This window comes from Macaca thibetana, chromosome 3 (genome assembly GCF_024542745.1).
Source record: "Macaca thibetana thibetana isolate TM-01 chromosome 3, ASM2454274v1, whole genome shotgun sequence".
NCBI lineage: Eukaryota > Metazoa > Chordata > Mammalia > Primates > Cercopithecidae > Macaca > Macaca thibetana.
In genome coordinates this window covers 36,582,373-36,609,300 of record NC_065580.1, presented here as the reverse complement: position 1 = coordinate 36,609,300, position 26,928 = coordinate 36,582,373, and the positions used below count along the sequence as shown (strand labels likewise).

Here is a 26,928-nt window from a genome sequence, read left to right as displayed (position 1 = left end):
TCAAGTACACTGTGTATCCCATCTCTGGTTTCACCCATTTGGCTATGGCCAAGAAGTTTAATGCATTCTATAGTTATAACTCTATTAGATAACAAGGTTATCAATAGCTCCATTAAAAAGCCAAACATTGGGAATATTTGAGAATTCCTCCTTAAAATGTTTTTTTTTCACTCATTTTGTAACATTTCCAAAGCATTACAGATGGCTCTACATCCTTCAAGCTTCACACCAAATTGTTGATTGTTGTAATACATTTCAAATAGTGACATTTAAAACAAATATGCCAAAAGTAGCAAGGTTTCCTGATGAATTTCAATGCATTGTTCTTGGCTATGATTTTTCTTCGCTCTGGAACATTTTTGGTTTTCTGTAACACTCCTTGGTTCATTGAAATAATTCATTTTTAATTATACCACCGTACATTTAAGAAAAGATCCTACTGGGGAAGGGGAGTGGGGATGGAAAGATGTAAAAAGACAGCTTGACTGTTTGCTTTGGTAGAGTTTCATTCTACTCCATGGCTTCAGAAAGGGGCATACTCCTGGTACACTGGACTGGGCTGCCTCCCTTGCTGCTATTCCCTGTCAAAGTCCCTAGTGGTGGATGCACAGTGATGCTCATGGTGAAGCTTATACCAGGATGTGGTAGAAGCACATCCTTCTTACTGGGAAGAAGACCAGTAAGATACCTTCCTTTGTATCCATATATGGTATGTAGTAATTTGTCATGCTTTGACCTTAACTTCAGAAAAATTTTAATTGATGAATAAAAAAATGTATTTGCTAATAACCCTACATGATGATTTAGTATATGTATATAATATTATGTAACAATTGTCACAAATTAATTTTGATAAGAGAGATTTTAAATGTTCTCACCTCTACTCACCATGATCTTAACTTTTAATGAGCTGATTGTTTCTGTACTTTCAGCTAAACAATAAATAGTGTTGAAGATGGTGTTAGATGAAAGGACTATGGAAATAATCCCATCCCAATGCTGCCCTATCATCTTCCCTCCTTTGCATCTAGGCCATGATGATCAGCTAGGGAGCACGAAAAAATAATTCTTGTGTATGCATTCATTTCTTCTTTGGTTTTTAAACTCCCCAGATTCCATGGCCCTGAATTTGATTTAACAAACATTTTATTCCATGTAAGGTACTTCGCTGGCTACTGAGGGGATACAATGATTAAAAAGATAACTATTCTTGCCTTCAAATAATTTATATATATATACACACATATATACATACATATATATATATCTTTCTAACCAGATTATAAGGTAAAATATGACAACCTATAATCCATTTTTGGTCAACATAAAGAAGATCTGTTATAAAGTCTGTAAAGAGAGCAAATTAAATGTAAGCAGTATGCAAGAACAGGGTTATTAGCGTGCAAGAAATAGGATCAAAGATGCATCGGTAAGAAGGCTTTAAATTGCTATGTATATCATATGGAGTTTTTCAGAATGAAATTATTGTGTTGGGTGTATATTCGAGTTTAGAAAGCTAGCAACAGTCCAAAGTGGAAGTTTTCCACCTCTTCCCCCTCCCATTCAGAGAAAAGCAATCACTCACTCTTCTGCTTCTTCCCTGTCCAGCTAATGACTATAAATCAGATGGACGATGAGAAAGTCCTGATGTTCAGGAGATAGCTGAGGTGAGAAACACAAAAATCTTAATAAGGGACTGTAGGGATAACTTCAGAAAATCAGAAAAGAAGTGTGGAAAAAGGGAGAAAATGGGAAAATCTCCACTATCTAGTGGAACAAGGGAAAGGAATAGTTTGGCAAGAGCAGAGATATGAGCACGGGGAAGCAGTCACCTGGGGCGCTCTCTGAGGCCCAAGCACTGAGGCTTTACCTTGAGAGCTTGTAAAGAACAAGGACACTACGCCAAAGGCACAGCATCTAATTTCTTCTACCTGGAACCCCAAATGTCAGTCAGTAACAAGGACTGTCAGCCTCCTCTCTTGTGGACTGCTTGCTGGCAAAACTTATCCACCATTAGGCCCAGGTGAAGATATGGTGGAGGGCATCCCTCCTTTTCCTTCTCCCCACTAAAGGAGATAGTGATTGATCCCCTAGCTGTTCCCCCTGCAGAAATATAAAGCGACATTACATTACACACTCTCACACACATATACACAATGCTATGGGCACATAAATTGTTCTAATTACAGAGATCAGAAAATATCTTAGGTAACTCATCAATGTTAGATGCCTCCTGTTCATTTATAAACCATAATCCCCTGGCCGGCCACGGTGGCTCATGCCTGTAATCCCAGCACTTTGGGAGGCTGAGGCAGGCAGATCACCTGATGTCAGGAGTTTGAGGCCAGCCTGCCAAACACGGTGAAACCCCGTCTCTATTTAAAAAAAAAAAAATTAGCCTGGCGTGGTGGCAAGGGCCTGTAATTCCAGTCACTTGGGAGGCTGAGGCAGGAGAATTGTTTGAACCTGGGAGGCAATGGTTGCAGTGAGCTGAGATTGTGCCACTGCACCCCAGCCTGGGCAACAGAGTGAGACTCTGTCTCAAAACAAACAAACAAACAAACAAACAAACAAACCATAAGTCTCTTTAGTCCACCTTAGCTAGCCAGGGAATTTCTACTGGATCCCCAGTCTATTCTAATTTGAATCTTAACTCTCATAACAATGTCCTTCCTCTTTGCATAGTCCAGACTGATGACTCAGTTGGAAAGTCTAAGTTTTTTTCTAGACTTTCTGAACCATTCTCCAGCTCTGGCCACAGCAACCTATCTTAAGTTACATGGTGCCAAAGTCTAGGACAAGTAGGCTCCAGGAGGTCAATCCTGGCCAGATCTCAGTACTTTCTTATTCCAAGATAGCAGGGTGGGAAATTAGGTATACTTCCTTACCCATTAAAAAAAAGTAATTAAAAAAACCCCATTCCTGTTCCTGCCACCTGTCTGCCAGTTTTCAGAACTTGTGGCAAGGTACACCTAAGGAACTTTTGGACTCAGTACCCTAGAGGAGATAGTATATAACTTGGTAAGAAGACTGCCTCAAAATCTGGGGGTGAGGTGGTTCCCAAAACTCAACTTACTTTTTCAGTTCTTTAGGGTCAACTGGCCTATAATTGCTCCACCATCTGTGACATTGCTAAGATCTGGCACTGTCAACTAATGAAAGAAAATGAGGAATGTTTGACTCTCTCCTGGTTTATCTGACTGCAACCCAAATGATATTATGGTTCCACAAGTGTTGGACTATGTACTGCTTTCATCAATGAATGGAATACCTTCAGTATAGATCTCCATTTCTCAGGTTCAGCATGCATCAGAATCACCTGGAGGACTTGCTAAAACACAAATTGCTTGGCATCACTCCAAGTTTCTGACTCAGTAGGTCTTGGATGAGGCCCAAGAATTTGCATTTCTATCAAGTTTCCAGGTGATGCTCATGATGCTGGTGTAGGGAATGCACTTCGAGAACTACCAGTGGTTATGAAAAACAAAGTTAAAAACAAAGGTGACCTATGTAAACTTTGATTATTTCCTCCTTTCCCTGAAATCAAGCTACACCTTTATATAAACCTCATTTCAGGTAAAAGGTGACTTTTTCTGCAGAATCTGAACTGATTGTCAGATAGGATAGTGTCCACATTTGGGCAATCCTATATATAAATGAAAATAATTAATCCAGGATAGTATAGCCTCCCGATAGGTATTTAAAATCCACACAAATACTAATGCCACATTTGTTTGTAAACAATAGGTCTGTGGCCTCCTAATTCCATGGCTTCCTTTGGGACCAATCCATTTAATAACCCTGCCATTTAAAGTAAGAGCAGCAGTTAATATTTCCCTGGAATTAACCATGCTAATAATATAGAGATTTGGAATAACTGTTCTGTGATCACAGTCACATTAACTACTTTACCCAGATTATCTTTCACATCGGTAAATTCATTGTGAGCCAATGGCCAGCTGTTGAACAAAGGAGAATTGGCCACTAGAGTATATAGGCCAATGACAGCTGGGCTGAATCCAAACTGCAGTCCCCGTAAGCCAACAGTAAGTGCTGACCCATGAATGGTGAGCTATAAAATGTCAGATACATGTGAGGTAAAAGTCAATGACTCTGTGAGACTATTTTGGGGTGGAATATCGAGGCATAATCTCCTCTAAAGATCTTAACGTAAGAGATGATAGTGATGGAATTACAGAGAATAGATTACTAGAACCCACAAGCAAAAATTAATATTTGGTTCATCATTTGTCACAAGCTTGTATTCTTACATGATTTATAACAGGCGGGAAACACATTCACCCCAATTTGAGTTTTATGAAAGTTGTCTTTTCATTGAGACCTTGGGTCTCCCAAAGTTTATGAAGTAAGCACAGCTAAGGTCTCACAGGGATGAATATGTCTACAGTATTGCTGGCTGCAAAGACTATGAAGGTTTGAGGGAGAAGAAAGTTTTCTATGCTACTTAGTTTGCTCTACTTAGTTTGCTCTGGATAGCTCTTGATATAACTATGTTGTAGGATTTTAACAATAGCATAAAATTTTTCCAGTGGTAATTTTGCCAGCTAATTGTGTAATAGCTTTTTTTAAAAAACTATTTTTTTGGACAGGGTCTTGCTCTGTCACCCAGGCTGCGGTGCAGTGGCGTGATCATGTCTCACTGCAGCCTCGAACTCCCAGGCCCAAGCAATCCTCCCACTTCAGCCTCCTAAGTAGCTGGAGGAGTGCACCACCACGCACAACTAATTAAATTTCTTTTTATACAGAGGGGGGTCTCACTTTGTTTCCCAGGCTCATCTTGAATTCCTGAGCTCAAGTGATTCATCTGTATCAGCCTCCCAAAGTGTTGGGATTACATTCATAAGCCACTGTACTCAGCCATACGTTTTTTAAAAGATTGATCTTGGCTGGGTGCCATGACTCATGCCTGTAATCCCTGCATGTTGGGAGGCCGAGGTGGGTGGACTGTTTGAGTTCAGGAGTTCGAGACCAGCCTAGGCAATGTGGTGAAACCTTATCTCTACCAGAAATAATAATAAAAAAATATCCAGGCATGGTAGTGCATGCCTGCGGTCTCAGCTACTCAGGAGGCTGAGGGCGGAGGATTGTTTGAGCCCACCTGGGAGGCGGAGGCTACAGTGAGCCATGATTGCACCAGTGCACTCCAGCCTGGGTGACAGAGTGAGACCCTGTCTCAAAAAAGACTGTTCTTTAGTCATGTCATATATACAATATACGTGTATATACACACATACACATTCAACAGCTGAAACTGAAGAATAGTCCCCTCCCTGGTGTGTTGTTCTTTATACACACATTGTATACATTTTTTTCTAAATGTTATTCAAATTCAGAAACTGAAAATCAAATACTGAATAACGTAAAGTCTACAGCATCTTTAATAGCATGCCTATTCCTTCCTGTTTTTTAATTGCACTTACTTAATACATACTTTCCATGTCATTTGTTTTATTCATAAAAGGAGCACAAACATGCCTCCACTCTCACTTCCTGCCTGACCCTTGCTTTAACTCTTTTTTCCATACTCAAGGAGAATGTTTGCTTGTGAACAATGGGGATACAGGCAAGGCAGGGCACAGCAAGGCATGAAGATGAAGATGATCTGTTCAGTGGGCAATGGCAGGGGACAGGGACTCCAGAGGCTTGCCAGCTGCAAGGCAAGCTGAAGGAGAAGGAAAGAGAAGATATTTGGAGGCAGTAACCACAATATGAAATATAACATTTGAGAAGATTTGCAGCCTTGAGTGATGAGAAATGAGTCAAAAATATCTCGATGTCTGTATGTATGTCATTGTTTCCTTTGTTTCCATACATAATCAAGGTCTTCCAGGGCATGCTAAGATTTAGAGAAAGTCTCCCAATTGGCAAGTGTAAAAGACCAGGTTTACAGAGTAGGGTTGGGCTTAGTGCCACCTTGAATATTTCTACAGCTCCAACATCACAAATTTGCCAATCACTGTGAATGTGTGTGCATGCATTGATGCCTCATCGATATTTTAAACGGCTCCTCTTTGAGATTAAAATATTAATGTGTGTGTGTCTTTTAAAAAGCTTCGATTAGGCCTTTTAATTTATTGCTTGAAACTATATGGTCACTTAGCTATGGCCTACAAGTAATGAACCCTTCTTAATTTGCCAAACTAGTTCATCTGTGCAGTCTTTGGGTACTTACAAACCCTGTTGATAAATAAAGAGGTAGAAACCTGTCAGTTTGCATCACTCTAGTTTTGTACAATTGGAAAAGACTTTTTCATACATGTAACCTACTCAGATTAACAAGGTGCCATGAGAGCCATGCTGCTATGTCTCTTGGTGTACCTGTTGGCACCTGTTAGTAAGTAAATGAGAGGTCACCAGTTAGTTGCTTTCAAATTCAGTCTTTGGAGATTGACAAATTCTATAAAATTGCTTGCAAAAGGAAGAAGCCTTGTTATTTCAAGACTGCATTTATCTGTGAATTCCATTCTATATAAAAGTAAAAAACAACAAGTACATGACACACTGTCAAGTGAGCTGAGCAAACTTACATCCTTCTTGAGACCTTTTAGAAAACAGGTGTTGAACACTTGTAATGAGATTTCCATGCATCTTCAGAGGAAGGAGGAAAGATTCTAACAAGAGCTGTTCAGAGTGTTACAGATCATGGCCAAGGAAATAATTCTGAGTAAGGAACAAACTGAAGAAGACATTACATAAATGCTCTGTTTGTCTGTGTGTGTGTGTGTTTTAACTTTTTTTCTTTTCTTTTCTTTTTTTAGACACACATCCACCAGACAGAAGTATTTTGAAGTATATAATTTTTCCAGATCCTGGGGAATCTGGGATATATTTAATTAACTATTTCTGATCTGTTATCTAAGTGTTTTATTTATTTCTATGTAGAAAATGAACTAAAATGGGGGCACGCTATGTTTTACAAGAAAGTTAAAACAATTTTGTTTTAACTCAGATGTTAGACAAACTTGGAAAATCATCTAAGAAGTGAAAAAGTGAAAATAACCATTGGTGATAATTTACAATAAAGAGAAACACTAAATTTATAGTGGTATTTTCTTCATTGCATTTAGATCTATAATCTCTCTGGAGACCAAGTTTCTATTAGAGAGGAATTGAGTTCATCTGTATCCATTAAATAAGCCCATCTTTCAAATAACACCTCCCAAACAGTGTGTCCTTTAACCACTGATTTGTCTCCCATCTTCGCTATAGATGAAGTGTATCAGGCTCTCATTTATACATGGATCTGACCCTATGCTTCTATTCTGTCTGCTGGATCATGGGCTTTGGTAATGGCTTTGTAATTTGTCTTATATAATACTTTTTTATAAGTTGATTTAGTTATTCAGTATACTTTATTTAAATGTTAAGGTAGCCGGGCGCAGTGGCTCAAGCCTGTAATCCCAGCACTTTGGGAGGCCGAGGCGGGCGGATCACGAGGTTAGGAGATCGAGACCATCTTGGCTAACACGGTGAAACCCCGTCTCTACTAAAAATACAAAAAATTAGCCAGGTGTGGTGGCGGGCGCCTGTAGTCCCAGCTACTCGGGAGGCTGAGGCAGAAGAATGGCATGAACCCGGGAGGCGGAGCTTACAGTGAGCTGAGATCGCACCACTGCACTCCAGCCTGGGCGACAGAGTGAGACTCCGTCTGAAAAATAAAATAAAATAAAATAAATGTTAAGGTCAATTTATCGAGTTCTTTAAAAAACTGGAATTTTGATAGATACTGCAATGAATTTATAGATTAATTTGGGGGCAGAATTTATATCTTATATTATTAAGTTGTCCCTCCTAGGTCATGGAATATAGCTCTATCTCTATCTAGATTACTTTCTATGACTTGTGAGTTTCAAAATTTTCTTCATAGAGGTCTACAAAGTTTTGCATGTTTTTGTCAAAGCTAATTCCTGGATACCTTACAGTTTGGTTGTTACTGTGAAAGTTACCTCATTTTTGTTAATATCTTTTAGCTAGTTGATCGATGGAGTGGAGCAGTGTTTCTCAGTGTGGGGCCCACGGACGACTGGGAAGACCACCTAAAACCTTTCAGGGATCTGCAAGATCAAAATTACTTTCATAAATAATACTAAATACTTTTGCCTGTTATATCCTGTTGACATTTACACTAATGGTACAAAAGCAATAGTACGTAGAAATCACTGTTGCCTTAGCATGAATCAAAGCTGTGGTTGCAAATTGTAATTGTCATTGTATTCTTTAACACCATGCTCTCAAGTAAAAGAAAAAGCCAGTATCATATAAAGCTGTACTTGATGAAACAGTAAAAGTATTACTCTGATTAAACCTCTGCCCTTGAGTGTATGTATATATATGTATGTGTGTGTGTGTGTGTATTTTTTGTTTGAGATGGAGTTTTGCTCTTGTTGCCCAGGCTGGAGTACAGTGGTGCGATCATGGCTGACTGCAACCTCTGCCTCCCGGATTCAAGCGATACTCCTGCTTCAGCCTCCCGAGTAGCTGGGACTACAGCTATGCACCACCATGCCTGGCTAAGTTTGTATTTTTTTAGTAGAGACAGGGTTTCTCCATGTTGGTCAGGCCTTGAATTCCTGACCTTGGGTGACCCACCCACCTCAGCCTCCCAAAGTGCTGGGATTACAGGCGTGAGCCACTGCGCCTGGCAGAGTATACATTTTTAAATAGTATGAGTGACAAAATGGGAAGTTTGCCTAAAGCACTTTTGCATATTGAAGTACAAAGAATGACTGTCTCAAGGAAAAGTATTTGTGTGACCATTTGCATGCAGGGCTAAACTGACTGCTTCCTTCTCTCCTCCCCCGACTTACAGAATCATTTTTGGTTGAAAAGAGTACTGACAACCTACAGTTATTCAGAGTTGGATATTTGGCAGATATTTTCTGAAAAAAAAAAATGAATAAGGTAAACATGTCACTTTAAGAAAAACAACCAGTGTTTGTTACCACAATGCTATTATTAGAGTCTTCAAGGAAAATGAGAATTTTAGAAAACTTGTATCTGTTATAAACTTGATAGCTTCTCCATACTTTAAGATGTTTCTGATGAGAAGGGTGATATTAAAAGTGGTGATATTTTTGATGGTATATAATACTTGCTAATATAGGGATAACTCAGAAAACCAATATTTTCCAAATAATATGTGAAGTTGAAAAATCATGCACACACACAGTTTTTTTTTCTTTTAATATATATTACAAAACTAAGTTTCAATTTGGTCCCTATCCAGGTGATCACACATACTAGATCAGTATAGCTCAAGTAATGAGTTTTTACAATTCATACATGTATTGCTTTATAAACTAAAACCTTAAACAAATTTATAATTTCCTATATATTCTACAGAAAAAGACAACAGGTTATTGCCTTTGTTTTAAAGCAAACAATTTGTGTCTAACAATTTGTCCCTAATCAGCAGGTGACTTAGAAGCAGAAATGGTCACAGAGGTTTTACTTTCAGGCCAAGTTCTCATTATCCAAGCCACACTGTCCAAAAAGCTGAATGGAAATTCTTTAATTACCTGTTCAATTATTTTTAGGGTGAGGATTCAGTTTAAGATACAAATTACCTTTTGCCATTGTCGGTGCCTACGGGAACATGAAATTTCAGGTCTATTATTTAGGTTTTAGAAACTTCAGTTCATGGAGATAGACAATACTCAAAATTCAAATTAACTTCCTAATGAGCCACATAAAACTCTTATGAGAGAAAACTGTTATATCATCTTAGAAATATTAGTAAAAATTATTCGCCACTAACAAAAAATTTCCACAAACTGTGCAGTTTTTTATAAACACATGGCCTCTAGACATAAACATTCTTAAACAGAACATAGTTTATTATTTATTGCTATCGTGTACAATGGAGTGTTAAATTAAAACGCCACCCAGATGACACACACATCCTAATGACGTAAGGACTGCCACAGTAGAACATCTCTTCTCAAAGACAGTAGGCACTCTGGACCTCTGGGAAAGCATCTCTACCCCATTCAACTGAGGCTCTGAAACTAAGAACACGGGGGTTAAACCTGGGAACCTGGCAACTAGAGGACCAAGAAAAATTCTCACCTCCCAAAGACTTTGCTTATTCATTCCATGCTACCTTTTGTTCAGGGCACCTCCACATTTCTAGGTTCGCCATAAGCCTAGGTACTAAGTCTATGCAAAAGATCTCATGTCCAGGCAAGTCCTAAGGAACAGTCTCCCCTTCTATATCTTAAATCACAACATGCTATATAATTTTCTGGAAACAGCAGGAACTGTTATATTTATGACTGTGCTCTTGTCTGTAAGAAAGTCTTTGAACTAAAGAACAAATTGATTATTCTTTTACAATAATATCTAATTTGCATCAACAAGGCACATGATTTAAAAAACAATTAGGAACATGATGTTTCAGTGTCATCTTTGCATGCCAGATTATAAGGAAAAAAAAAGATCTCACTATTATTTAGCTAGTAGGTTAGTGATAAAATTAAAGCAAAGGAGAAAACTAGTTGATTTTTTAACAGGGAAAGTCAAAGATTTCTTAACTCAAAAGAGGCAATTCAATGAAATGGTAGCATTTTATAACCCCAAGATTAAAAAGAGCTGCTTTCTAGAAATGTTCAGTTTTCAAAATAACTGTTTCTATGAAACATGCAAATAATTTCCAAGAAAGAAAGAAGACATTTAGAGGGAAGTCCTTTGTTTTATTTAACCCACTATGAATTTTGAAGATCCCTTTATTCTGCAAATTTGTGCTGCCAATGGAGAATTGGAAGAATTCCCAATGGAAGAGAACTATGATGATGGAAGAGAACTATGAGTCACAATTAAGCAGTACACTGAATTACAAAAACAATCAAAACAGGCTAGATTACTGGGCATTGTTAATGTAACTGCTATCTATAACCTCTGGCTTCTCTGATCCAGCATTAGCGTTTCCCTCACTTCTTCCTGATGTGATAAGGGCATGAAATTACGGTTTAATTTTTCCAATCCTGTTATTTCAGTGATTAGTTTTTGCCCTAAATTTTAATTATTCAGTAATTGGTTTGAATGACTTTTTGGAAGTCAGCTTGTCAGTTTATGGATGTTCTTTCTTCTCTATGTAGTCTGTAAATTCATTTGTTTATCCAATACATATTTACTGAGTACCAAATATGTGCTGGGCACATCTCTTGGCACTATGGATAAGAAGTTGTTAAAATGCAAAATCTTCTGTCCTCCTGGAACTAACATTCTAGGACAATAAGTGGGATGAATGCACTATACATTGTGTTAGATTATAATAAGTGCTGTAAAAGAAAATAAAGCAGGAAAGGGGGATAAATCTCTGGACTGGGGGTAAGTTTTGCACATTTTAATCACTTTCGACACCTGACATCATGAGGAATGTGGGGAAAAATAAACAAAAAGATTTTAACCGAGTGCAAATTTAACTAGACAAGATCTTCAAGGGCGGGGCATGTAAGAAGAGATCAATAGACAGATAGTGGGCTCTGAACCTCCCACTTACTAGCTATGGGACTGTAGACACACTATATAACCTCTCAGGTTCAGTTTTCTGAGAAGGAGTAATAATAATGATACTATTTATTGCAAAGTATTGTCTTAAGAAGTAAATGAGTTGCCTATAACTTTGGGAGGCGGAGGTGGGTGGATCACGAGGTCAGGGGTTTGAGACCAGCCTGGCAAGAATGGTGAAACCCCAGCTCTACTAAAAATACAAAAATTACCCAGGAGGCAGATGTTGCAGTGGGCCGAGATCGCGCCACTGCACTCCAGACTGATGACGAAGCAAGACTCCATCAGGGGTGGGGAGGGCGGGGTTGGGGAGGGAAACAAAGAAGTAAATTAGTTGATACATCACATATAAAGTTCTTAGAATATTGCCTGGTATATAAGCATTTTCTCTTTTTACTAAAAAATTATCATTATTTTTGGAAAGAGTGGCTTTTATTAATTCTTGGCTTTTGTGATGCAGCTGAGGTGTTTATCATAAAATGCCATTACTTTGAATCAGTCTTGGAGGCATGGCAGCCAGTGAAAAGAATGTGAAGAGGGTTCTGGTATCTGAGAGATGCGAGTATTAGTCTCATGTCTGTTCAGTTTTAATGGCAACAGCAGAACCTTGTGCAAGTTAATGCTTTTTTTTCAGAAGTCTCAGTGAACTCTCCATAAAATACCCATTTTGTAGAGCTATTTAAGGAACTAATGAAGCAGTATAAATAGAAAGCCTTTGGGACGGCCAGGTGCTGTGGCTCATGCTTGTAATCCCGGCACTTTGGGAAGCCAAGGCGGGTGGATCACCTGAGATCAGGAGTTTAAGATCAGCCTGGCCAACATGGTGAAACCCCCATCTCTACTAAAAATACCAAAAATTAGCTGGGCGTGGTGGCAGATGCCTGTAATCCCAGCTACTCGCCAAGTTGAGGCAGGAGAATCACTTGAACCCGGGAGGTGGAGGTTGCAGTGAGCTGAGATCGTACCAGTGCACTCCAGCCTAGGCAACAAGGCAAGACTGTAAAAAAAAAAAAAAAAAAAAAAAAAAAAAGAAAAAGAAAAGAAAACCTCTGGGACACATAGGCAGTCAGTAGATGACAAAATTATGATGAATTTTGGGTAGAGCTTTACTCTTTTCTAGAGGGTATAAACTGAGGAAAATTATTAGAATGCTCAAGAGACTACTGTGTCAAAGTCTTATCAAGCCATTTGAGTTCTTTAGTTCCTTCACATGCAATTGATATTTTCATTGTTACCCACTTTTAAAAGCATCACCCCACCAAGAACACTTACAAGGTAACCCTGTTAGGTTAACTTGCTACCAAATGCAAATAACATAATATAACTTATATATATTTTATTTTATTATTTTTTTGAGACAGCGTCTCCTTCTGCCACCCACGTTGGATTGCAGTGGCACAATCATGGCTCACTACAGCCTTAAACTCCTGAGTTCAAGCAGTCCTCCTGCCTCAGTCTTATGAGTAGCTGGGACTACAGGTATGCACTACTATACTTGGCTAATTGAGTTTTGTGTGTGTGTGTGTGTGTGTGTGTGTGTGTGTGTGTGTGTGTGTGTGGAGATGGGGTCTCACTATGTTTCCCAGGCTGGTCTTGAACTCCTGGGCTCAAGTCATCCTCCTGCCTCAGCCTCCCAAAGTTTTGGGATCACAGGCATGAGCCACCATGCCCTCCCTGGAATACAAAACATTTCTAAAAAACCCCTCTCTTCTGTTACTTCAGAACATTCAGAACATTCTTAAATTTAGTTTTCCCTTCAATCAATTTAAATTACATAAACTACATTGATTTTTCTCTCTCTCTTTTTTTTTTTTGATATGGAGTTTCGCTCTTATTGCCCAGACTGGAGTGCAATAGCACGACCTCAGCTCACTGCAATTTCTGCCTCACAGGTTCAAGTGATTCTCCTGCCTCAGCCTCCCAATTAGCTGGGATTACAGGCATGCAGCCCCACTCCCAGCTAATTTTGTATTTTTAGTAGAGACAGGGTTTCACCATGTTGGTCAGGTTGGTCTTGAACTCCTGACCTCAACTGATCCACCCATCTTGGCTTCCCAAAGTGCTGGAATCACAGGCGTGAGCCATTGTGACTGGCTGATTTTTTCTCTTTTCTAAACTAGCATTTAATTTTAATAAAAGTATGTTTCCTAGAGTTGCCGACCTGTACGGCTGACCAGTGGTATGGATTGCTAAGTCACTGTGAGGAGGATTCTGTTTGGTGGAAGCAAGGTATATAGGGGACAAGTCCCTCTTGTTCTCTCTTTAAGGAGATCAGGCAACTCTACACAGTGCCTCTGCCCCAGGCTTAAAAAAGGGGCACTCTGACCCTTTCATATCTCTCAGGGGAAGAAGCGTAGCTTCTGGAGGTTAAGGATCACCTAAGTCCAGTCCCAGCTGGCTGAGTTATTTACTCTATGGCAGTGGGAAAGCCACGAACAACCCTGAACTTCTTGTTTGTAAACTAGGATGAAAGCTGTTTTTACAACAGGAATGTTGTGGGGGAGAAAAATGCCTTAAGAGGTTTTGAAAAAGTTTGCTAAAGAGCATGGGATTGTTGCTATTACAAAGTGCTGTCATAAGAGGGGATAATCAGTCCCATATTTTTTTCTAATTCATTTTTCTCTAAAGTGCACTTAGCAATCATTGTAGGTGTGTTCTTTCTCCTCTTTGTGGCTCTGAGTGTTTTGTTCCTGTCACTTTCTGGGGTCAAATATTGAAAAAGGTAGGAAAAAAAAAAAGAAATAGAGTCCTTAATGGAAGACTTCAGTTAAAAACAACCCAAGCAAACTTGCTTATAACATTGCATACAAAATTTGACCAAAATGAGAAAACTAGGATTAGGAATTTTCACCACCTGTCTCTTGCTCCCTTGTTTTCAGATGTAACTAACTAATCTCCTACCTCTCTCCAAAGTTCAGAGTGCCTATTTTGTGTCAGCAGGCACAGTGGTGGGTGCTGGGAATACAACAGTGAACAAGTCAGTAAGGACCCTGCCTGCATGGGGCTGAAGAGAAGATAGAGAGGAAAAACAGATAATAACAGGCACACGTAGTTAAATGAATAATTGTGATAAGGGATGCAAGAAAAAAAAATAGAACGTTAAAAAATCAGCAACTCAGTGAACTCTTTCCTAGCAATTTCCTGATGAGATTTCATAACCTCTGTTCATTCCTGCGAACTTTCAAAGTTATTAACTTTCAAAGTTAATAACTGCTTACTTTTTATTTAATAGCATTTATGCTTTTTATTCTGTTATTTTCAAGAGTGATAAAGGAAGATGGTCCTCTTTTCTTGTTGTAAGAGCCCTTCAAATATCGGTGACAGCTTCCAAATAAGATTAGTGGATATGCTTAAAACATAATACATACCATTCATATAGCCTCAGGTGTTTTGCTTTAAATTTGTATCAAAAATATTGCTGAACTTTTAGAGATGAATGGCCTATACTTTACCTACAAAGCATTAGCAATCATTCTGATAAAATCAAAGCATTTTCAGTATTCCTAATCAAAAGGATCTAATAGAAGCCCTGAGAAAAAGAGAGCTATTCATCAATGACAAAACATCACACCACCAACAGCAATGGAAACAACAAAATGAAAAGGCAATCTACAGAATGGGAGACAATATTTGCACACCATACATTGAGAAAGGGTTCATATCTGAACTATTTAAGTAACTCCTATAACTCAATAGCAGAAACCCAAATAGCCCAACTTAAAGATGAAACAAGAAACTGAATAGACATTGCTCAAAAGACATACAAATAAATGGCCAACACATAAATGAAAAGGTGCTCAACATCACTAATCTTCAGGGAAATGCAAATCAAAACCACAATGAGATATCATCTCAAACCTGTTAGGATGACTATTATTTTAAACAAACAAACAAACAAACAAAACAAGAGATAGCAAGTACTGGCAAGGATGTGGAGAAAAAAGAACTCTTGTGTACTACTGGTAGAAATGTAATTAGGTGCAGTCACTATGGAAAATAGTATGGAGGTTTCTGTAAAAATAAAGTATGGAACTCCAAAGGATTCAGCAATCTCGCTTCTGGGTATACAACCAAAAACACTGAAATCAGGATCTCAAAGAGACATCTGCTCTCCCATGTTCATTGCAGCATTATTCATTGAAAGCAACCTAAATGTTCATTGAGAGATGAATGGACGAAGAAAATGCAGTATATACATATAATAGAATATTATTCAGTCTTAAAAAAGGAATTTCTGGCTTAGTAGTAAAATAAGCCCCATCACAGTACATAATAATACAGGATACCACTTATATGAGGAATCTAAAAGAGTCAAACTCATAGCAGAGAGTAGAACAGTGAGTGACTGCCAGGGGCTGGGAGAAGAGAACATGAAGCGGTATTATTCATAGGGCACAAAGTCTAAGTTATTCAAGATATATAAGTTCTAGGGACCTACTATACAGCAGAATGTCTATAGTTAACAATATAGTACACTTAAAGAAATTGCTAAGAGGATAGCTCTTGTGTTAAATATTTTTATCATAAAATATTAATAATAATAAATAAAGAGGGCAGGAGGAAACTTTTGTAGGTGATGAACAGGTTTATGGTATAGATTGCAATGATCATTTCACTGCTGTTTACCTCCAAATTCATCAAGTTGTATACATTAAATATGTACAGCTTGCCTGTCAATCATGTCTCAACAAAGTGCTTTAAAAAACATCACACCACCACATAAGAAATAATGGCTTGTGCATGCAGAAATATTAATTACCTGTTTCCTTTTCTGCTGGGCCTAAAACATAAGAAAAGAGAATTTAGGAGAAAAGCAAACTACCCTTGTTGCTCATATAATGTAAAAGGCCACTTCTTTCTAACTTAGGTTTGATTTGGTTCTTAGTCTGGTCCTGAGGATTTTTTTTTAAGAAAAAAGCAGGGGGAGAGGGAGATGATGAAAAGCATAGAAGTTTTTCTCACCTAATGAGCAAGCATTTTGTTGTTGCTACTTTTTAAAGAAGACTGCTCAGCATTCCTACCAGAGTGGGTTGCTAGGATCCATTTTCCAGAATATTCTTCCATTAGACCAGAGATAAGAGAGAAGTGACTTCAAAAAGGGAAAAGGTAGGAGAGTTTCCTGCTCACTGTCCATTGGGCCCTACCATAGGCTTTTATATAACACAGACTTGTTTTTATGTGTCCAAAAAAAAAAAAAGTTTCTTTATCCATTTAAAATGGATTCTATGGCTATAAAATACAAAGTGTACTGCATATATCTTTTCTGTATCCTTGGACAAGGTAATAGTCAAAAATATTAACTCAGTTAAGAGCAAAATGATTCTTACAGGTTTTTTTGGGTAGAGTACATAACATTTACATAAAACAATACAGTGTTTATTCAAGTTCCCCACAACTTTCATCTTTGCCAGATTTGAAAGGCTTTAATATGTCTATTTTAATATCACTTCTTCCAATCTGTATCAGAATACTCAATACTCGCAAAACATGAAAATTATTTGAAAGAGTATTTAAGACTGAAACCCAATTTGTTTATCTTCCACTTTCCTCGAATGATCAAATGTTCATTGCTTTTGCTTTAACACAACATGATATCATAATTAATGAAGTTAAAATGGTAACTAAGGAGGTTTCATGTTGTTACTCTCGTGATATAATATTGGTTGCTATGGTGATGAGATGGCTTTTTTGTTAATCACTCAGGAGGTTGGTTATCGTATGCTTGTTAGAAAGCTTGACCAGATTTGGAGAGAAGAAAGGAATAATAACACAAACAATTATCATCAATCCTTTTCCCTACCTGAATTTTGCTAAAACTATTCTAATATCAACTACTTCATAAATTCATGATTCCTTAAGTACCATTTTATATAAAAAGTTACTAAAATTTTATAAAGGATGACTTACTTTTATTTTCAGGTAAGAAACTTTTATTTTCAGATAAGTATTTAACATTAACTGCATTTTTTCCCTCTATTAGTTAATCCTTCATGTATTATTATGTAAGTCAGTTTTATGACAATTTGAGCAAAAAACTGAGGCCTTTCCGTTACTTTCAATTATATAAATTAATGTTGTTGAATAAAACTGTTGAATAAAAGCTGATTTTGTGACTTTGCCACAAATTCCAATCTACTTATTTCTAAATATTTAAAAAATTAGTATCCTTAATGAATAAAGCCTGAAGAAAGAAAAAAAATAGCATAGTTCTCTCAAGAGATCTAATCTTTCAAATGCATCAATACATTGCAAGCAATTAAAAACCAAAAGAAGTTCTATGAGTTTATTTCATCCCTCAATAATCAACAAGTTTCTTCCTTTTTGAGTGATACTGCAGAACAGAAAATAAAATTTCATAATACTACACTGTTACTGATCAGGAAAGATTTTGCTGCCTATAGTTCAAATGTTAGACATACTTACAGTACTGCCAAAAAATACAACCCATGAAAACACCTTTTGGTTTTTTGAAAACTCAAAATAAGAACAAAGGACAACTTAAGCACGAATCCTGGGTCTTTCATTCAAGCAGAGTCCCAGGAGGCATATTAAAGCAATGAATAGGAAAAAGCTCTTCAGTTCACCAGCTGAGATTTTAATGAGACATTTCCCTTTGCCATGGCACAGGATTGTTCAGGAAAGGAAAGGACTTCTCATAGAAAATTCAGTTAATAGGCATTGTTGGCTCTCACTGCCACTTCGACAATTGCTCACTGCACTGACCTTCTATTTTGGCATATTCTGTGAGTCTAGTGTAATTGATCAAGGCAGCTTTCTCGAGACATTTTCTGACCACTTTCTTCACCTCTTCTGCTGGTATGGGAGTGGCAATATCTTTCATTAAAACCTACAGGGAGAGGAAGTGGAAGGGTGAGGGGTAGGGTTGGGGACAGACAGACAGAAGAAAAAAGATAGATGTTGCATAAAATAAATACTAAAGACAAATTACACAAATTGTCCTTGATCTGACTATTACTAGGAAAGGGAGAGGGGTAACTCCTAGGTAACTTGGGGGGAATGTAATGGGTCTGCAATGTACTTCCCAACTGGGAATGTAATCCTCCCACCTTAGCTCCTCCTAAGCCTAATTTATGCATTTCAAAACCTCCCCTAGACCAGGTCACCATTCAGTGTGACTGCCACTTTTTCTCCAGGGACCTGTGACACCATTAGAGCAGCTGTTTCAGATCAAGATTACAGTTCTTGGGACAAATAATAAAGTTTGTTTTGCACATCCCTAATTTAAAAGCCTTGAGTCTTTTGAGCAATATATTTGAGAACAATAACAAAAATTCCATTAAGAATAAGCATAATCTTTGAGCTCTGAAAAAAAAATCAAGACCTCTAATCTCACTAAATTTTAATGACTGTGATTTGCTGAAGATACATGGCAGTCTATTCAAAGAGGGAGGAGAAAACCTCTTTGCCTTAGCGAAATGAATGCTTATGGAGTATTGAATGTTAAAATACATAAAAACTTTCTATGGTTTTAAAAAAAAACTGATTATTCTCTATTGGGCTCCTAAAATGTGTTTTTGGACTTTTCCTTTAAAAATGTTATTACTAGGCAAAGGGAAAATACAATTACGTCCAGAATTCAAAATGTAATGTATTCATAAACACTGTTACATTGAATCATAATTTTCTTTAAAACCTTCATAGTGATAAAACTGCTCACATTAAGTTTTGATTACACTATTAGTAAAACTATCTTTCTGCATATTTAATGCAATTATTCTTGCTTTACTTTCATTCACATTACAAAATATATGCCAGAATGTTAATATAGAGAAGACAATGCTTTTGTAAGTGCTCTATTTCTATGTCTTATATTGAAAGGAATATTGAAAGAACATGAAAACATGCATTTCATGCTGTATTATTTAATTCTCTTTTAAGTCAGCCTCAGCACTAAGGATTTTGTCATCCCTGATTTATTTAATCATCCAAGTATCAGTGACCTTTGACAACATTTTTTAAAGGCTACTCACTGACGACATTTTAAAGATTTTGTTAGGCAAGGTTTTCTTTTTTGAAAATAGCAAACTTTATGATTAAAAAATCTTTCTCTATCAAATTCAATAATTCTGACAAATATTTAGCACTTTAATTAGCACTGCACATTAGACTTGGCAGACAGAAAAATCCCTTTGTGCATAGCAAAAAATAGACATGCACCATTAAATGTGATTATTACTAAACTTTAAGATTAATTTTTTTCATATGTGGAACCACAAATGTTACTATTATACTTCCCATGGTGACAAACTTTACATAACAAAAATGACTGTTAAAATTAGAATGTATATGTCTCCCAGGTAATATTTCATATTATCTGGGAACCAGAAACTTACTTTCTGGCAAAGTACAGGTAAAGGGCTGGCAAATGCAAAAAGGGAGATGTCAACCTCGATTTCATGCTACATTCCATGTTCTTCCAAGGTATCATAGGTTTCAAGAATTCATATGCATATTTTTGACTTTTCTATGTCAGTAAGAGACATAAAAATGAAGAAATGACCCTTAACATTTCTGTCTCAATTCAGCAGGAGATGTGATTAGTGACTATAACTGGAATAAAGGTCCCTGTTCATCCTGCCACCTGTCAATGCAGGGCATGAGGGCATCCTGCTATTACTAAGTCTTCCCTACTGGGGGGGAGAAAGGAGGCTCTGCCATGGAAACCCAGACATGGAAAAGCTGTATTAGGTACCTACGATGGGATGTTGTTCCAAAAAATAAAGCAATCCTTAAGGATTTTATTTTACTCATAATACCTTAATGAATAGAATGACATGAATACTTTGAAAAATCTGAGTTATGTGCAGCTTTCAGTATTACAAAAATTCTAATAAAACATAATTACAACAATCATATTTCTATCGCACAATCCACAATAATCAGGCATAAGACAGGGATATAAAAATAAAATCAATCTGTAATCCTAAGATCTCATTTTAATCATCAGTTCTAGTCCTCATCTCCCAAGTTCTTAAATCACTGAAATGGAGATGTAATATCGGAACAATGTCTTCTCTCTTTGCTTTTCAATAAAGATGCTAATAAACAATATAGTATCTAAAATTAATTCGGCAGAAAACGGACAAGATCAAGTGTTAGAAGTCAATAAATAAGGATTATAATAATCAAATTATGAGCTAAAGATGAATCTAGAAATTTGTTTTAATTCTGGTAAGAAATAGGAGTTGGCCACATTATTTAACTGTTAGCATCTAACAAGTATATAAATAAATTTATAGACAGATGAAAAATACTGCCCTTTGAAACTTCAACTGTCATAAAAATAGGAATAGAGAATATATTTTCCTTAAAAAATGATTTTTTTCGCCTGGATTAAAAATCTTGTTTGCTGGTTATTTTGTGGGGGAGAAACACATTTCTATAATATGTGAATTCATTTAAGGTAACACACACACTGGAGTAACTGAAATAAATTCTGAGATGAATACTGAATGAATGAAATGATATATTTGTGAATGGTAAATGATAAACTTGTTGGCATGAGGACTATGACAGGTAGAAGTACAAATAAAGTTGGAGGACGATAAAAGACAATTGTAAAGTCTGAAAAAGCAAAAACAGTTATTCTTAACTGAAAAAAAAAGCATCTCATGAGGGAAATAAAGAGGTAGGAAAAATGAATACTATCAAAAAGATGCCATAATATGAGTATAGGATGGCAGCGTGAGGCTTCAGAAAGGCTTCAGGGAGAATGAAGTGCTGTAGACAGAGTCTGAATGTAGTAAGAAAAGTTGAGAAACTTATGAAATGTGATGGAATCAGTAGACAGTATAATGGGGTCTGTCTCCCTAGTTCAATAACTAAAATACACAGTCCTGAGAAAGCAAACAGTATTTACAGAGTAATGTTCAAACATACCCTTTCAAGTAATGAAAGTGTAGCTTTTAGAGCACCTTCAGGTCGTCCAAAGGGAAAACAGTATCTTTAAAAACAAAAGAAAGAACAAAAGAGTCAAACATTTAATACCCAAGACTGCTAAATAATTCCTGTTTGTATTACTTGGCATTAATGAAGAACCATGAAACAAACTAAAATATTATAGCATCAACTCATCCAGGGAAATTTTAACCGTTAAAAGTTTACCTAACCCTAGGATTTCAATGACTTAAACAATAAAGGTATAAGATATGATGAAAAAGGTTCTAAACGTTTTGAGGATACATGTTTTAAAAGAATACAGTAAATAAAAGAACCTCAAGGGTCATGAGTAAAGCAATAATATGCATTCTGCAATAATTTCTTGTTTAAGAATTGTCATCCAAGTTCTAAGAGAAAATGAAATAAGTTCCCCCATTTCCTCCTATGGCTATGTGTGGTTTAGGGTGGCCACATATACCACAGCAAGATTCCAGCTCTTTCCTTTGCTGACATTGGCCTGTCTACCATGATGTCTAGCTTTTCCACCTCCCCATACAATACACATAAACCCTCTGCAGTTCTTTTGTCTATAGTCATTTGTCCCAAATATTTCTAGTCCTACATATTCCTACTGCACACCAAGAAATGGAGGACAGGTCATGGGGATGTTCTGAAATCAGTGTCAGACAAGGCTGGAGAGTGAGTGGGCTACTCAGATTTTCATGGTTACATGATGATAACAGGTTTATCGCTCTTTACCAGGGGGGTCCTGCTTCAGGTCAATTTCCACTTAAACAATACTGAACATCAGGGCCATTTCATCTTTTTGGAGCTCCTTGCTTTGTTGAACCAGATTCAAAAAAGCACCTCCTCCTAGGACTACAGTTCCCACCGCAGGATCAAGTGCTACAGGCAGCTGAGCTGTCCTTAGGATGGCACCTTGCTCTGACTTAGAAATCTGCAAACTAATAACTTGCAAAGAAGTTTACGTATCTCTATGTCCTTTTGCATAATTCAGGCATTTAGTGGACATACTTTCTCAGATATAACTAATAATAAACTTATATTTTTCATGCCATAATTTAAACATATTTTCCCCAAAAGCACATATGTTAAGTTTAACTTGTTTTATAGAACTATTTTTTAAAGAAGAGATTGATTTCTCCTTTTTAAAACAAAACAGCAGTTTAATTTATATTAGGATTGGATTTTACATTCGTGAAACTTTCATTAGTCTCATACAGATGCAAATAAATGTTATAAAAATCTAGTCACTCGTTTTTTTTTTAAAACTGCATATCACATTTATCATTTTATTTACTGCTAAAAATGTCCTTTCTTAATCTTGCCACTATGTACTCTGCTACTCTCCACCCACACACACAAAAAAAGCCATAACCAATTTATTTTGATAGTTTCTTCTGTGCAGTGGTGCTTTTAAGAGCATTAGCAAATTAGCAAAGTACCTTTAATCATTTTGTATACTATAAACTTTAATCCACATTTAAATAAAACACAAATTGGGTTCTTGTAGTCCCCTCCCCCTGCTTAATCTTTTCAGTGTATTTGCATAATCCATCCATTGTCTTCCCTATTGTTTATTTCCATTAACCTGTGGGTGACACATTTTATGAATGGAATGTTACTGATCCCCAGATTACATTTAGCATTTCAGGGCTCTGAGGTCCCACTGGGTATGTTCTAAATTAGCATTAGCTGCCCATGATGTGTAAATAATTCAACGCATTTACAGAGTACAAGTAATCCGGAATCAATAAAGTACAGAAAATAACTACATAGAGGCTTAATTAATCTTTACAAAACAAGTTTTAAAAGAAGAGAAGTATTTTGTTCTGCTTTTCAGGCTAAATATTTTGGGTTTTTACCACTCTGGCAGCTCTATAACAGCAAAGCAAAGTGGAAAACACTCATTCATCAAATAAAATTCAGCCACATTATATACTTAACATGAATAAACTGAAGTCACCCTTATTCCCATTATGGCAAATTAATTGCACAGAAAAATAAACCAGCACAGATTTGTCTTACAATTAAGCCCTTTTTGTTCCCTACTTATTTTTAAATACAGTATTATTATTATTTTTTTACCGGTGATATATACACATAGTTTAAAGAGGAAACTTTTTTATCTGACTTTTTTTTAAAAATGAAAACCAGAAATCCTTTATGTCAGTTCCAGTTTCTGCTTTCTATTTTTTAAAAAATGCTGTCAACTTTTAGCTAATTCTTTTGGTATTTAAACTTTATATCCTTCAATTATACATTAATATTTTTATTTCTTGATTTTTCAATTTTAAATATTGTCCTACTAACTTTGCACTATGGAAGAGAAGTATGTAGCTTTCATTTGTTTCAGGAACTGCACATATTTAAAATATACAGTTTGGTTAAGTTTTGACATATGTATATACTTGTGACTATAATCAAGTTAATTCATGGCCTGCAAGTCTTCCCCCCAGACCACAGGCAACTACTCATTTCCTTGCTATAATTTTGATTAGTTTGTATGTCTAGAATTTTAAGTAAGAGGAAATGTACAGTATTTACTTTTGTGGGTCTGATTTCTTTCACTTAGCATAGTTATCTTGATATTTATTCATGCTGTTGTATATATCAAGAGTTCATTCCTTTTTATTGGTGGGTAGTATTCCATTGCATGGCATACACTGGGTATCTGTTGCTTGCTGATGGTCATTTGGCTTTCAGAGTTTGGCTACTATGAATAATGTTGGTATGAGCAATCATATAAGTCTTTGTATGGACACATGCTTCCATTTCTCTTGGGAAAATACCTAGGAATGGAATGGCTGGGTCATATGATAAATGTTTAAATTTTTAAGAATCTGCCAAATTATTTTCCAAAGTGGGTTGTAGCATTTTATATTCCTATCAACAGCATATAAGAGTTCCAGTTTCTCCACAACTGTGCCAACACTTGTTATGTTCAGTTTTTGTTTTGTTTTGAATTTAACTAGTGGTACCTAACTGTGGTTTCAAATTGCAATTCCCTATTGAATAATGAGGCTGAGCATCTTTCTATATGCCTTTTTGCTATAATATTCCTTTGGTGAAGTATCTGTTAAAACAATTTTTTAAATTGGGTTAATATTTTATAATTAAACTTTAAAAATTTTATATATTCTGAATAAAAGTTTACTGTGAGATGTGCATTGTCTAAATATTTTCTCCTATTCTGTGACTTAACTTTTTATTCTAACAATGTCTTTGGAAGACCGAAAGTTCTCAATTTTGAGAAAGTTCAAGGTAACATTTTTTTCCATTTATGAATTATGATTTTTGTATTTTATTTAAGAATCTTTGCCTAGCCCTAAGACACAGATTTTTCTCCCAAGTTTTCTAGGTCTACCTATTTTGAGTTAACATTTATATTATGGGTGAGGTATGAATTAAGGTCAGTAGTTTGCATTTGAATATCCAATAGTTCCAGTACCATCTGTTGGAAAAAAGTATACTTTGCACATTGCCCTTGCACATTCACTGAAAATCAACAGACCATGTATGTGTGTGAGTCTACTTCTGGACTTTCAATAGCATACTATCTTGATTACTGCAGCATTATAAATTTTGAAATCAATGTTAAGATTCCGACGTTGTCCTTTTTAAAAGTTATTTTTGCTATGGTAAATTCTTTGCATTTACATGTAAACTCTATTATCAGGTTAATTTCTAAAAACCAATCATGCTGGAATTTTGACTGAAATAGGTCAATGTAGAGAGAACTGACAACAATATTGAGTCTTCCAAGCCATGAGTACAGTATCTCTCCCTCTATTTAGGTTTTCTTTAATTTTTCTCAGCAACACTTTATACTATTCAGTGTACAGGTTTTACACATCTTTCATCAGGTTGATCCCAAAGTATTTCATATTTTTTGTTGCTATTTTAAATATTAATTTCAATTTGATTGTTGCCAGTATGTAGAAATAAATTAATATTTATATATTTATCACAGGGTGTGGTGGCTTATGCCTGTAATCCCAGTATTTTGGGAGGCCCAGGCAGGAGGATCTCTTGAGCCCAAGAATTTAAGAGTAGACTTGGGCAACATAGGGAGATCCTATCTCTGTAAAAGAAAATGTAATCTGTGCATGGTGGCACGTGCCTCTGGTCCCAGCTACTTGGGATGCTGAGGTGGGAGGATAGCTTGAGCCTGGGAGGTTGAGGCTGCAGTGAGCAGTGATCACACCACTGTCCATCCCTGAGAGGGTAACAGAGTAAGACCCTGTCTCAAAAAAAAATTATCTAGGATTCTCCAACTTAAATATTATAGTAGAATTTTTTAGATTCCATAAGATTTTCTACTCAGATAATCATGTTACCTGCAAATAAAGATAGTTTTGCTTCTTTCTTTCCAATTTGGATGACTTTAAAAAATCCATTTTTTTTCAGAATCCATGCACTGGCTAGACCATTTGGTACAATTTTGAACAGAAGAAGTGACAGCAGACATCCTTGCCTTGTTTTTGATTTTAGGCAGAAAACATTCAGTCTTTTACCATTAAGTATGTTAGCCGTAGGTTTACCATACATGCCCTTAACTGGTTGTATATAATGTATATTAATAATAGTCCTTCTAATACCTTTATTTACTAATTCTATATTTTGTGTCTTCTCAGTTTTGCTTGGTTGGCTTTTTAATCCTCTTCACTGATCATATTTTACTATTTTTCTATATACTTAAAAAATTTTGACTAGATGCTGGACATAGTGAGTTTTATCTTGTTGATGTCTAGATATTTTTGTATTCCTTTAAATATGCTTGATCTCTGTATTCAAGAATGCACTTAAATTACCTGGAAACAGTTTGACTCATTTGAATGTTGATTTTAATCCCCATTAGGTGATATCAGAGTTGTGTTTATTTTAGGGCTAATTTTTTTCCCATGGCCGAAGCAAAACCTAATGAGTACTCTATAGTACTCTACAGATGCCCATGAGTTGGTTTTCCACTCTGGGTAATGAAAACTAGAACTACCCCTGATCTTGTGTGTTAGCATTGGAGATTTTCCCCCATAATCCTTTCCTGTGGTCCTTTGTCAGACCTTGGATAGTTTGCTCACATATATGGAATGATCAACACTTAACCGGAGACTCCAGGGAATCATTTGCAAATACCTGTAGCTCTCTCCTCTCTCTCCTTTAGAACTCTGGCCTGAAATCTCTGGCTACCTTGGCCTCCCTGGAATTCCAGCTCTGCCTCTTCAAGTCAGAGAGTCCACTAGGCTCTACTTAGGTTCCTCCTTTCTGGATCATTGCCTGGAAATGCTCTTCTGGCAGTAAGCAGGTACAACTAAAGGGCTTACTTCATTTCTTTTCCATTTCTCAGGAATCACTTTCATTGCTTTATGTTTAATGTCTTGAAAATATTTTTTCCCATTTTTGGGGCCTTTTAAAATTGTTTTGGGTGAGAGGGTAAATATAATCCCCTACTGCTCCATCTTGGACATAAGTAGCTCT

At 36.5% G+C, this 26,928-nt stretch overlaps 1 protein-coding gene across 14 annotated transcripts in view; it reads right to left on the bottom strand.

The window, feature by feature from the left end:
* CADPS2 (calcium dependent secretion activator 2) overlaps nucleotides 1-26,928 on the bottom strand; it is a 567,394-nt gene that overhangs the window by 100,846 nt on the left and 439,620 nt on the right. For 7 of the 14 annotated variants that reach the window (XM_050782592.1, XM_050782594.1, XM_050782597.1 and 4 more), the window contains exons 15-17: nucleotides 21,430-21,493; nucleotides 18,253-18,376; nucleotides 16,289-16,309 (exon numbers count right to left, since the gene is read on the bottom strand). In XM_050782592.1, coding sequence (XP_050638549.1) covers nucleotides 16,289-16,309; nucleotides 18,253-18,376; nucleotides 21,430-21,493 — 209 coding nt within the window. The remainder of the gene's footprint in view (nucleotides 1-16,288; nucleotides 16,310-18,252; nucleotides 18,377-21,429; nucleotides 21,494-26,928) is intronic. The other 7 variants (XM_050782595.1, XM_050782600.1, XM_050782603.1 and 4 more) reach the window with 1 other exon arrangement.